This window comes from Bombus vosnesenskii, unplaced genomic scaffold (assembly GCF_011952255.1).
Source record: "Bombus vosnesenskii isolate JDL3184/JDL3185 unplaced genomic scaffold, Bvos_JDL3184-5_v1.1 scf7180000013299, whole genome shotgun sequence".
Lineage (NCBI taxonomy): Eukaryota > Metazoa > Arthropoda > Insecta > Hymenoptera > Apidae > Bombus > Bombus vosnesenskii.
In genome coordinates, this window is record NW_022882949.1 from 1664031 (window position 1) to 1678385 (window position 14355).

At 36.0% G+C, this 14355-nt stretch overlaps 2 protein-coding genes across 5 annotated transcripts in view; both read right to left on the bottom strand.

The window, feature by feature from the left end:
- LOC117233855 overlaps positions 1 to 6085 on the bottom strand; it is a 46029-nt gene extending 39944 nt beyond the window's left edge. The window contains exon 1 of the mRNA XM_033494490.1: positions 5903 to 6085. The gene's annotated coding sequence lies outside the window, so the exon portion shown is untranslated. The remainder of the gene's footprint in view (positions 1 to 5902) is intronic.
- Positions 6086 to 9219: 3134 nt separating this feature from the next.
- On the bottom strand, positions 9220 to 13603 carry LOC117233850 (PAN2-PAN3 deadenylation complex subunit PAN3). 4 transcript variants are annotated; one of them, XM_033494478.1, is made up of 10 exons: positions 13208 to 13603; positions 12349 to 12575; positions 12115 to 12198; positions 11941 to 12021; positions 11481 to 11856; positions 11276 to 11392; positions 10951 to 11190; positions 10580 to 10862; positions 9956 to 10310; positions 9220 to 9811 (listed from the first exon to the last, which is right to left on the bottom strand). In XM_033494478.1, exons 2-10 carry the CDS (start codon positions 12424 to 12426, stop codon positions 9695 to 9697), a joined length of 1731 nt encoding a protein of 576 aa, XP_033350369.1. In that variant the 5' UTR covers positions 12427 to 12575; positions 13208 to 13603; the 3' UTR covers positions 9220 to 9694. The 4 variants fall into 4 exon arrangements, with proteins under 4 accessions (XP_033350369.1, XP_033350366.1, XP_033350367.1 ...); XM_033494475.1 differs by having other exon boundaries at positions 11941 to 12198; XM_033494476.1 differs by having other exon boundaries at positions 11941 to 12198; positions 13198 to 13603.
- Positions 13604 to 14355: the final 752 nt, after the last annotated feature.

Genomic DNA, 14355 nt, shown 5'->3' on the forward strand with positions numbered 1-14355 from the left:
ATTTGTTCTCTGATAGGTTCAAATATAGAATCTGATAAAAAATGCTTTATTAAAAAATAATGGTACGTGCAAATATTTTTTATAGCTACTATTGTATAGAGTTGAAATAATAACACAAACATCGCGTGCAATCTGTGTGTTCTTAGTTCTGTCAACGAAATTTCAAGACAGTTGCCGGATGGATCGTTCTCGTAAGGTAATTCGGAAAAGGAGGTTATTTCTCGGGCGTGAAAAGTGTTCACTTGTAGCTATTACGCGTTATATATTGCGCCTGGCTGTAATACTTGGTGAAAGGGTTAAAACCCCGGACAGAACGAATACATTTCGCCCCGATGGAGAAGGGGAACAGGAAGCTAAGACGTTTATTATAAAGGTAAAGAGAAACGGAACGACGTAAACTGTGCGCCATTTACATACAATATATCCACGAGTAAAACCGCATTTTCTACTGTATGTGACATCTACGTCCTTTGCGACAGTCCAGAAGACGAAATGCTTCGCCCGCGCGATGATTTACATCGCAAACACTCGAAAGCATGAATGTGTTCCTAGCCACGCAAACAAAAAGAAAGGCTTCATTGAAAAAGCAGTGACATGTCGACCGAAGAAATTTCAATTGATATCGTTGAATCTCGGATACAAATGTTTAATCCTTTTAAATATGGCTTTCGCCAATGGACGACAAAACGAAAATTTCAGTGAGCGGTATTAAAATCTTAAATAATTTTAAGACGAAGGAATCGCTTATTGAAGACTCTATTTTATGATAGTTATACAAATAATTATAGCTTTGTGTTTATACTATATGATTAGGAACGATTCATGGAAGTATACCCGTATTTAAAGGGTTAAACTACAATAGGCAGATAGCAAGTTTCGTGGATCGAATCTATTAACACGCTCGGTCGATAAATTATCGGACAAGTTAACTGCATAACTGACCTTGTCAGAATCAGATAGTAATCGACATTTTAACAAATTTTCGAATGTAAGAATGTAGTATTCTATGAAACCACTTTTCGTCCACGTTTTCTGAATAAAAATAGTTGACGAAAAGCGGAAAAGGAATATCATGAATATCTATGGGAACATTGAAATTCTAAGAGGTTAGGATCTCTTAACGGAAGACTCTCGGACGGAAGTCCTTGTCAAACATGAAAAAGGCTAATGCATAATGTAGAAAAAGAGGAAGGAGAGGAAGGTTAATTTATTTACATAAGTCTATGTTCTTAGAAATGTCTAGAATCGATTATGTCTAGAATATTACGCGTTTTTTCAGATAAACGCCCGATGGTGACATATGTACAAATCGCTCGTGATCGAACGTGTAGAGTGCATCGATCAAATTTCGGATGTCATGATTTGTATTACTGTAATGTATAAATAATCGAACGTTTCTTTAAATGTTTCTAACTTGTAGAATATAAGAATGATATGTATATATCCTTTAATACATTTTTATATCTTGATGAAAGAATATCATTCTGAATGTTAAGTCCAAAATAGAGAAACTATTAAACGTTATATTAAAACCGATTAAATTAAAATGTGTTTAAACATGTTCTATCCACATGAAAAAATTACCTATTTTTTTCTCTTTTTTTCCTATATGTAAAAAAAGCAGAGGAACATTTGAATTCAAATACTCCTGTTCAACATGGATATTATGTCAACGATTTCCCTCATTTATTGGACTTTTTTTCGTTCTCTATTCTCTTCTTTGCCAGAAGGAGGGGGGGGGGGGAATAGTCTGGCTCGAATTACGAAACTATAGCAAATGAGCTTTTTCAATAGAAACCTATTCCAGCAAGAAACTCGTATGGTTATACGCATGATATGCTATCTGGATATGGTGCTGACAATGAACCTCGATCGCACACCGCCCTCAAGCCTATATGTCTTGCTGACAATTTAGCAGCACGATTCGTACGATACTGTCGATACGATAAACTGCTCGGGGAACGCGAGATGCTTGCAAATTGGCGGCAACTATGTCGCCACATGTAACACAAATTGAGGTTAATTAAAGAGGGAAATATAGCGTGGTAATACGGTCATGATACGTCTAAATGCATTCACATTTTTAATAGACCTTCAGACTTATACGAAATCAGCTTTAATTCACAATGTAATACGATAAGTACGATAAATTATACAGGGTATCTAGAAATGAAATAAATAAATTAGTTTTATATAAAATTACGTGTAGACAAACTGATTTACATTTTTTCTTTGAAAAGCAAGATTTGAAAAAATTGTATCTAATTTTAGATGTTAAGAGAATGAGCACAAGAATTTATCTATGCCCTTGTACACGATAATTAAAAAATTAATAACATTAACGTATGGATAAATAGTCTTCATATACAAAGATCACGAATACCAATTTGTATTTTACTTTGAACTTTAACTATCAGCGAATTTCAGCGTTATGCTTCAAGTCGCGTTATAATTTTAATCTGCTTCAGAGGAGGTACAAATGTCAGTGGCACTAAGAATAAACATAGACATTACGATAAGCAGGAAATCAGAAAATGAGTGTCACTCGTGCTTCAAGATTCATATATCAAGCTATCCTGTTATTCGCGTGTACTATATGTTACGAAAGAAAATCGAGACAGTTTTCCGTGGGCGAAACCGAGTCTTTCGAGATCCCGTGAAAAATATGCATGTCACAGTATCATCGTGAAACCTTTTCCGACACGATAAAACACGACGTCGCGAATTGCTCACATGTTGTCGAGGCCCCGTGCTTCTCTTCTTTTTCCCTCCCTTTTCACTTTCCTCCCTCCCTAACCCTCTTTCTCGCACGTAATATGATTCCATCACGGCAATGGCAAATATTGCACGCAATTTCCCCTCAAATTGCTCTCGTGTAACTTAATTCGCTGGCGATGGCGAAGCGCGTCAACCCTCCTTTTTTTCCATCGGTGATAATTTCTCTCACGATATCAGTCACACAGATACGCTTTTTTGTCAGGGTCTCCGCCATGTTAGACGCTCGCGACGATCCACCAGAATCGAAACTCTTTTTTATATACGATTACAACTTAGCCTGCATACATACTTTAGTTGTTGCAAAAAAGAATCATGGAAATTTGATATTTTAGTTGGTTTAAGTTTAAGTTAACTCTCATCTTTTAATGTATTCAATAATAGATCAACATTTTTTAACTGGAAAGAAAATATCGAAAGAACAGATAAACATCCATAGTTTTATTATGGTACAGTAAAAAGGATAAGTTTCAAAAAGTTGTTAGAAACACAGATACAAGATAAAGAAAATATATTATTTATAATTGCGCGTTTCTTATCATTTCTACGTGATACTCACGACGAAACTTTTCGTACTACATTAGTCGAAACAATTAAGAGACTCGCTTTCACCGAGAAAGCTTTGAATATTTATTTTGTCGCCCGGTGAAAACGTTTATACGAACAGTTTAATAATTCTGAACGATGTAATTTCTTACTTTTTTAAGTACCTTTCTCGTTTGCAAATTCCCATCTTCCGCATATAATTCACCCAGTGAAACCAATGAAACCAGCAAAACATGACTGAGAGTAGTTTCTTGATATCTCACGTTACCACTATCAAGCAAGTATCACTTATCGAAGCATATACATACATACACATTATGTTTTATTAACATTATCAAGCTGCCAACGTCAACCCTCCATGAGAGTTAATTTAACATCTATTGTCAATGCCATCTGCTAAATAAAAGTTGGAACATTTGTTCCTTGGACTTTGAAATCGCTAGTTAAAAACTTTTAGGGAAAAAGTTTTTAGGAACACCGGTGCACATGTTTAGAGAACGCGTAGTAAAGTAGTGAATTACGGTAACATTTTGCGAGAAGAAAGAAAGCTACTAACGAATAATCTTATTGTTACCATTTTCGTCTAAACCGGGTGCAACTGAATTTATCATCGAGGAAAGGGGAATGAAGAAAAAAATGGTCGATATCTGGACCGACGTGTTTTTCTCAAGTGTTATCTGCTTCAAAGGGTTGTTGCAACATCATGTCGCCTACTCGATATCCTTTAATGAATTAACACACGAACGTACAGAGGGTGACGCATACAGCTCGAAAAAAAAATCGTTAATCATTGGCTATCCTACGGAACCTGTGTACTATCCAAGATAAACATGTATTACACTTTTCATATCGAGAAGCAGACCTTATTGCGTAAAAAGCCGGGAGAGATGTATCTATGTATGTGTGATAAGTCCATGCGCGTGAACTGTGTATATAGTACCTTTTTATGGAATACGGTATCTTCAAAGTGGTGTATCCATTAAGTGTACTGTCATATCGCCACGCGTTTTTTTACCACGTTTTCGTTTAGAAAACTTTGGTAAAAGAAGATCATTTCGGATATTTTATGGAGTAATTACCATTTTTATAGGAAATACCGGTTCCTTTAAAATTATATTACAGAATGTTTAATGTCTGGTGTTTTAACTACTCAAATAACAAAGATTTCATCTTTAACCTGATCTTTTTGCTGTCCGAAATTCTAACCAAGATAAATGGATTTGTATCCTAGCATATAATTCACTCATGGAGAATGAAATGCTATATTATGTCACGTACATAAAGAATCTTCTATTTGAATGTGGAACTCATGCTGTCATATTTGCAATATCTATATCTTGTTTTCTTAAAGCCTAATTATATTTCAAAATTTTCAAAAATGAGAAATAAGATTATAAAAAGGGAATAATTTAAATGAAAATAAGTTAAAGAAAATTCTAGAAGAAACTTTGACGGTATATCAGATTCTACGTTCAAATGCCTTCATAGCTATTTTCAATTCCAACAATAGATTCGATCTCTCGTGTAAAATTTAAAACTACTTTAGAACTGTCGGTCGAAGCGTTGGCAAAGTTCCTTCCAATGAATTCTTTCTGTTCATGGGGTTTGCCGGTTGTAATTCGAGATGCAGACCGATGTCTCTACACTTTCAACGAGAAAAACAATACGCAGGGAACATCGAATGTAAACAATAAGCTCAGAACGTGAAAAAGATGATTCAATTGTCTATTACGAAATTTCTTTTTATTTAGAATAAAATGCAATTAAAAATTTTTCAAATTTAAAAACAAAATAAATTTGTTAAATGATAAGGAGATATTTACAATAAATTGCACATATAAATGTAAGAAATATATTTATATCAATATTAAAAACTCGTATGAAAAATGGACGAATAATAAAGCGTGCAAGTTTCTGCACACTTCTGTTAGGACATATGAGAAAAGTCTGGTGAAAATATGCTGAACAACGATCGGGCTTCGATCTTCTTATTCTATCGAGAATCGATACGTAAGACGCGTGGTCCATCGAGGGAGGCCGTCTAACAAGCGTATTACGTTAGAAAGAAATGGCTAACCACGATTCGTCGATAGAGGGTGAAAGAGAGAAGCCGATAGAGTCCATCGATCGTCGACGGCAAACACGAGCGCGCTCGCCGAAAAAAAGATCTGCAGACTCGTCTCGATAATCGAGAAGATTATATTAATGTTTCCACACAGGTACAACATTATGTCCAAATCTAATACCTTATAATTGGAAAAAATGAAAATTAGATTGCAAATCGTAGGCGCGAAATGAGAGGTAGAGTAAGGTATACTTATAGAGAAAGAGAACGGTAAATTACAGGGCGGGTCTTGCCGTGGAAAATCGATGGGAATACACGGAGAGCGTGTAGAACGAAACACGGCGGTGCTCCAGAAGAAAATTGCTTCGCGTCTTCATCGACGACGCGTGATCACTTCCGTCACGGAACCCGCGCACGTAAAAGGTCCACCATTTTCACGCTCGTGGATCGACATGAGAATTATAATAGAGAAAGAATTTCTGAAGGAAAAAAGGAAATGATAAGTATATTACATACCTCGCGCCGTCTCGAAGATGTAAATGTTCTCTTGCTTATTTTCCAGGAACAACCCGATGTGGCTTGGTAGTCCTCCTGACGTTTACGTGTATGTTGACACGCTCGACGATGCAGGTGGTAGTAGCGGTGGTAACAGCGACGCTGGTAGTAGTAGTGGTGGTGGTGTAGCGATGGTGATGCCCCGCTGGTAGTGGTTGGAGATACGAAAAAATGTATACGCGTAACGCGACTGCGCCACTGGACCGAAGTGAGACTGGCTCGAAGCGAGTCTACCGACTACTAACTACCAAAGCGACGTGATACGAACCGTGTGCGTCCTCGTCGCGGTGCTACCGTGTACTACGTGTTGCTGCTGCCAGAGCCACTACCGCTCTACTCGCTCCACGACGACCTCTTCCCTCTTCTGTGTCTGTGCCTCTCTACCATCCCTCCGAGTCTACGCAGCAGCAACCTTCGCTTCGCACAAGCAGCGCGGCGCGGGGTTGCCGCTACCAACGTCGCCCCATCGTATCGTTCCACTGCGCTGAAGGATATTTTCAAACTATACCTGTAATGTATAGAACCTGCCTGCTATTTTGCATCGCTGCTCCGCGGGTTTTGCCTCTACAGTCATGGAAATGATAAATATTATATCGCCAAGAGATAATGTTGCTAATCGTTTGTAACGATAGGATTAAGCGGAAAGAGATGAAGCCCCGCTAGGATTAAACTCGAGAATAATCTAGAGAATAAATATAGATCAATGTCCTCCAGATGAATATACGAAATTATTAGAGGTTTTAACAATGTTTGAGGATCGTTTAAAGGATTAATTTGAACGGAGACGTAAACGAATGACGATGGTAATAATATTACGGTTAGGAATAAATGTAAATTTCAAATACAATGTTGTATCGTGGGAGACAAGTATGAATCGATACCCCTGTAGTTAGAAAGAAAAATACAGATAAAGTAGAAGCGTTATAGACGATAGCACGAGAAGCGTGACATAAAATGAGATTTAAATTAGAAAACGTAATTCACGCCATCGTATTTTGCAAGTTTGTTTTTACCGACAATCGTGTTATGTACTAGCGTTACATTCCCTTTTTTGGCGTTTAACAAGAATTGACAAATAACTTTGCTCGTGCGGTATTACGTATATTGTGGCGTCGTTGGGATACTAAATTATCCAAGCATTTCCCAGCATTTGCATTTGCTAATTAAAAAAGAAATGGGATAAAGAGGATGAAAATTGTTTGAAACGATATCGTTAAAAGTAGCGATTACATATTTTAATCAACCTCGTATTTCCTACGTAAATCGTGTTACTACCATCGTCATGTAAATTTGCCACGACACACATACATTACCAGATAACTTGTCTCTCGTATCTAGCCAACGATTAATCTCCGTAACGTGGCGATTAAACCACGACTGTGAGTAGGCAAGAATATCGATTCAAACGAATCGGATGCAAAACATGGTGTGTACGATGTTCGTGTGCGTGTGCACGAGCCGAGGAACAGTTAACCGTTATGGGAAGGGAGAAAAACACGCGCTAACGAACTTCATGTTGACCAATAGTCGTGGCGCGTTCTTGTTCGACCTACACGTCCGATAAATGAATTCTGGTAAAATTTTTTATCGTTAAATTACCTCGACTTCACGAAAGTCAACATGCAGAAGGGACAAGAGGGGAATAACTACAGATGGACGGGACACTCAATATACCATATATTGCGCGAGCATGTTTCACTGGTATCTTGCATTTCTTGGAACACACAGAAGAAGTTAGATGTTCTTCCTCACCAAGCTCAGGTCATATACATTCGCTGGTTCCTTAATTGCCAGCCAGGAGTGGTTTCTCGCTCAGGAGACATACCGACTAGTCTCTTTCCAACCCATACACTGACGATGTGCTTCATGCGACCTTCCGTACAATCCAGTTTCACGATCGTGGGACGATCAGAAAAAAAATCGCCTTGCGCAAGGGTTCGCTGCTCCGGCCGTCAGTTTAAAGTTTCTTAACGACCGGCGGAACTGGATTTAAAGTGAACACTATTTTACGATCTTGTTATAGGTGTATCTTAGATCTTTCATTGTGTTTATAAGATGATAGATCGACCAGATTACTTTAACTGGATCTACCGACTACTAAAGTGTAAAACATTTTCAAAAGAAATCAAAATGAAAGTTATATGAAAAAATACGTAAAGTAAATCCTTAAAATTACGCGCCAAATTTATAAAATTTGTATAAAAATTACAAATTGATATTAATGCGACTATTGAGCAACGTTGAAGTTTGTTAGCGTATGTTTTTTCTGATATTAAAAAAATGTTCTACTGATATTATTATAAGATTTTTTTACAGAATAATTAGTGACGCATAAAAATTATTGATAATAAGAAATATTATTTTTATGAACAATGTATATTATTGTTGAATGTGATAAAAAAGTATCGCATAATGTTAGCGTGACGTCTCTGGGTTAGCGGGTTGATGTCGAATAAAATGAAGACTTACACGCGGTCGTACTACGTGTATATGGTTGATACGTATACGAGAAGTAATTGTCAGAAGTGACACGGCACGGGGGAGTAAATCACGTCGGCATTAAGACAATTAGGTGTAGAACGACGGGTTCAGCCGAGTCAGTTGACGTGTCTTGGACAGAAACAGATGTCTAATATGCCTTTTATTTCGACTCCATGGTCAGCCATACATGCACATATAAGTTAAACACTTATTCGAACCACAGGACGTACGTAGGATAAATGCATGGGCGTCGATACGGAGCATTAGAAATGAGGAATAATGTGACACATTGTAATCATGTAATTACGCAATTTTCGTTCGTTACAACAAGTTATATATAGGAAAATTGTTGTTTAAAATATATATAGGTATTACCCCTGAACTTGTGTACCGTTGAAAAATACATGCATAAGTTCTGGTTTAAGGTTGCATTTCACGAATAAATCGCTAGCGGCAACCATGTGCATGATACTATCGAGAGAGTGTGCGTGTATGCAAAAGTCTGCCCGTGCTGCGGTCGTGCAATTGTGCGAAGGAAATGAGATCAAGTTTGAGTGATTGCGGACAGCAGTCGAACAGAGGCGGAGAGAGGCAGGGGATGGAGATAGGACAGTTCAAGAACCGAATCTACAGATTGCCAGCTGGATAAACTGGAACAAACGAAATACCAGATTTCTGCGAGTATCAAATACCATCGTTTATAATTATTGATACTTAAAATATAAAGATATATTATTACAGAGAAATATCGTGGATTTTTAATGGCATGTCACTTTGAAATAACTACACAGGATCGATTAAGATTGCTTTCAAAAATAAACATTTATTTCAAAATTAATGCTTATCAGTTGTATCCTAAAAACTAAGATCTATCCTATACACTGATTGTGTTTAGGTGTATTCACGCACAAAACATCTTAAGAATTCATTACATCTTTACGTTGTGTACAATCTTTTGTTTGTTTGTATGCTACCGTAATAGCTTTCACAATAAGATCAGACGCTTTCTGATTTGCACCATCATACTGCTTACACACATACATATATTACATTCAAATACCAGAATGTATTTTGCATATAATCCTTCAATCAACCTTGTAATCATGCTTACAAACTGGTTCACGTACTATTATTCTTATCGCCAAACTTAATTCTTAGATTAAATCTTATTCTATGTCTTCATAAAGATTAAAATAACATACAATCGTGATATCACATTTGCAGTTTAGAGTATGTATTATCTGGTCAACCAAGAAAAAATGTGGCACGGATCTAAACAACTTCTTTTGTGGATTGTACCAGCTCTCCAAATGAGGTCTCTAAGCATTGTCGTAGTTCTGCATAACTTACTACTAATATACTCTGTTCATCTCGTGACATCAAACATACCTATAAAATTAGAAAAATACATTTTAAAGTACATATTGAACGATTTTTAATTATTTGAATATTTTGTATATTACTAAAGAAATTGAAGTTTCTTTTAAAAACAAAACAAAAAAAAAAATACGATTTTGGAAAGAAAAAATATACCTTATCTTGTGAGCCAGAATCCAACTTATTTAAACAAGATACAACATGTGCCATATCCAACCAAGGTCTTCCATCAGCTGCTACCTGATGGAAGACATAATCTCTAAACAATTTGAGCATGTATCGGTCGCCCGTCTCTGCCCACGTAGGTTCCATATTAAGGTCGGGTCTTTCGTTAATAGTACTCAACTTTACTAGTAATTTAAATAATCTTCCATTTTCTAATTCCTTGGCAAGTTCATTCTCCAATATATCAGATTTAAGCTGAGCTGCATCTAATTGCGTATAAAATCGTGCTCCAATCATCGGCATGAGATCTGTTACACTTCTTCGTGCTTGATTCGAAAGTAAATACCTATAAAATTATATTCGTTTATGAGAACATACATTAACACGAACATAGATGCATTAGGTAACATAAGATGTGTCACCTCTTTTTTCTTTATCAAAAGTGTCAATTTTATAATAAAATCTGTCTCTCATAAAAGGTATTACCTCAAGATGATTATAAATAAATCAAGTTAAACAATGAAATGTTAAATTGATGAAGAAATGTACTGCTTTCATCATGTTAGAAGTTAATGAGTAAAAAGAATCTATGAGAAAGATAAAATGTATACTAACAGAATAAGGTTTCGAAGATCCGCAGAGTAGGAACGTGCGACGAGCTCGAGGGAGGCTTGCATGTTGTCGCGATGGACGGAAAGGAGACTGCGACATGCTAATGCCAACACCAACTTTCCTAAGGCGATTAAATCTTCTTGCTGATAGTGTGCTATAAGCGAAAGTGGATTCGCTGCATTTCCATCAAAAGTAACAACATCTGGTATAGCTACACAACTTAAACGTAGTCTTGTTTGTGATGTAAGTAACACTTTTGTAGGATCTAAACATCTGTATGCCAAACCTATAAATCATCAAAATAAAAAAAATTACTTAATTATCTAGACAATAAACAAATAAGATGTAAGGTAATGTAATTGATAGATACAAACCAGCAGCGTGTACAACACGGAGTGCGGCAGTTAACTGAATAATATAGCTCCATATGACGCTTTCTGATAGCATACTACTATGCTGTTGTCTCAAAATTGTATTCTTCGTATGACTATAAGGACGAGGAGCATTAGGGTCCGAGGAAAATGGATCCGTATAACCATTTACCTCGGTAGATGAAAAATGCTTATTTAATAGGGTTTCTGACCCCGGATGATAATCGTAAACAAATACCATGGCTGAAATAATAAAAGTACATTTTCATAAAAGAAGATTTTCATAGAAATACATTTATCAATATCGTTTTAAGACGTTAATACATACAATGGTCACCAAAAGCCTTGGTGGTAAAAACTTCTCTTAACTGCACTAAATTTGTATGTGATATTCGCTTCCACATATCTACCAGCATCATACACTTTGTATTAGCAAGTCTGAAATCTAAAAACATAATAAATGCTTATTTCATTACCAGTTCCGTACCTCTTACACGGTATTAAATAGTTCATAAGGTTATAGAGATATTCACCATGTACACGTCGCAGACAGTAACGTGTACCGCTTTTAATGCTGGTAGCTTTGTACGTAGAAGTCTGATATCCCAGCATCGTTGAAGCAGGTTTGTGAATTGGTTCCAATGGACACAACTCATGATAATTATCTACCTCGTTTGGTAGGTCGGGAAATCGTACTACATCAGGTTGTGCTAACGTTAAAGCATTTTTTTGGACAATATCCATTCTCAAACTCTCACTGACAAAAAAACCGGAGGATGCTTGAGGGGGAGGGGTTGAGGGAGCTGAAGAACTATTAGATGACACAGGTTTTGTAGGTTTTACTGGTTGGAGGTGTGCAGGTGTACCTGGATAGACATAGCCTATCTGACCTGCTCCTACATTTCCAATCTAGACACAAAAGATATTAATTAATTCGTTAATCAATTGAGCAGAAGTAACGAAAAGCTTTTCTGAATTTCTACAGCTACTTACAGTTTCAGTTCCTTCCTCAGTTCCAACAGCATCAGCTGCTGCATTCCCAAGGTAGAAATATGTAGTACCACCCACATTCTCCTGTGAGTGATAAGAATTATTGAAAAGGTTCGGAGAATTATTATTACTACCAGTAAGAGCTCTTCCAGGTACAAATTCTGGGCTGGCAGTTACCTTTTTCTGTGAATCCAGAGAAAGGTTTGACAGATGTTTCGTAACAACTGTAGTGCCTAAAGCTATCGCTGAATTTTGACGATTCTGTTCAAAAATATATAATAAAATTATATTAATGTGTATCTTTTCTATAACTTATTAATGGATATCTTGTGTATATATATATAATAGTATAATATAACATAAAACAATATCTTTATTAGGAGTTTTTTCAAATAAATTGCAAATAATTACCATGTAGGTAGCAAGCTTGGATTCCAATGGGACGCCGTTTGTTTGAGGAGTGTATGGAACAAACATTGATGGGTCCATCTCTTCCTCAACCACTGCATTTACTATCGCACTTAACCCTCACTTCTATTGTCTGTATTTTTCTTTCAACAGGAATGAACAAATGTACTTTATGTGTGATTATATTTCCGTGTTACACAGATGCACAATATAACATCAATCTCCAAAACCTGCAACACATTTTATAAATACACAAATAGAAATAAAAAGTAAACTTAAAATTACGTATTTTACGTATTACTCCAACTATGATTCAATATCATTTTGTAACAATAGCTATTCAATAATAGTATAAACTATAATATATATATAAAGTTCAAATAATTATGTATGCTTTGTCAAAAAATTAGTTCATTTGTTCTCATGTGACAAAATTCAAAGTTAAAAACATTACTATCTTCTATTACTATTTAAAAAAAAAAGACAAAAATTGTTAAACAAATAAGTATAATATGTCCAAAGCAGCTACCATCTACTTAGAAATTACAGAAAACCGATTTAATTTTATTTACACTACTCGAAATTTACTCCGGTATCTGCTTGTGTTCGTCAAATCGGTGATGCATAAATTCGATGTAAAATATACTGCTCGTTATAAACGAAAGTATCAACTTGCCGCGTATGACTCAGTACGACTAAACATAACAACAAATCGTAAATCCTGAATGAAATTTCGGGAACGATGAGCACAGCTCGAGCCAAGAAAAAAGAAGGAAAACCGAAAAGAACAAGTAGAATCGCATGCTATAGCAATGGCAGCTGATTTTGACAATACGAGTGAAAAAGACGCACAGGATATAACCTTGATTCCACGTTATTGCTGATGGGAGGTATTCACTCGTGAACACAATTTCGATCAAAAGTCCGTACGATTGTGCAATAAAGATACTGAAAACGATCTAATACGGCTACGTGTACGATAAAACGCGTATGGCAAGTAAGCACGGCAACATAACCATTTACACTGTCACTGATATCGCGTCGGTGGTACGGCGCCAAAATTCTGATGTCTCCGGTTTCCGAAACGGAACTGTAAACGCACTCAACGAAATACAACTGTGAAGTGATGGTTTTGAAGCAGCCTGATCGTATATAACATTCCGGAGACAAAGGAGAAAGCAGAACCAATCCGAAACTTGTATGTTTATGGTGCTCTCCCTTTGCTCCGGCCTCCTATTTTTCTCTTTCTCCCTCTCTGCCTTCCATCCCCTCTATTCATATCCTTCGATCGGAGCAGCTGTCTCTCTACCACAGCTTGTCTCCGGGCGCGCGAGTCACGTACCTGTATATTTACCTTTTCGAACCCTCTTACTAATTACATATACTGTTATTCTTTATCACTTATTCTTATTTCTGTATTATTTTCTTAATAAATGTCATACTGTACTAATTTTAGGTGATTTCATTTCAAATTTGATTTTTTTGAAAACTAAGAATTATATAAAAGAATTCTATTCTATATTTTCGACTTTTTCACATAGAATTACCCTATTGCTGATTATACCACGATTGTTGCGATACACTGTATATGTCAAATTGTATTTCGAAATAGGAAAAATTATACACTAGGGTACTAATCATTGTACATTGTAATATATATGATCGATCTGTATCAATAGATTTTATGTTTTTATTCTTTTTGTAGACAAAATATTGTTATGCTTCCATGGAACATTGAGAAGTATGATTTTAGAAAAACTAGATCTACTAACAACTGAAATATAGAATTTGTAGCAAAAGTGTAGCGAAAACTATATAATGTAAAGGAAAAAATAAAATTTTGTTTAAAGCATCTAGTATCAATACGAGTAAATTATTTGCAATATTCTTGGATGATTTTTAAGTTTATATAATACGTTGTTAATTTTTTATTTTATTTATTAAAATTTACAATCAATTCTCGCATTGAGAATTTTCAGTAATTTTTTCTGGCGCGGTGCAGTGACATGG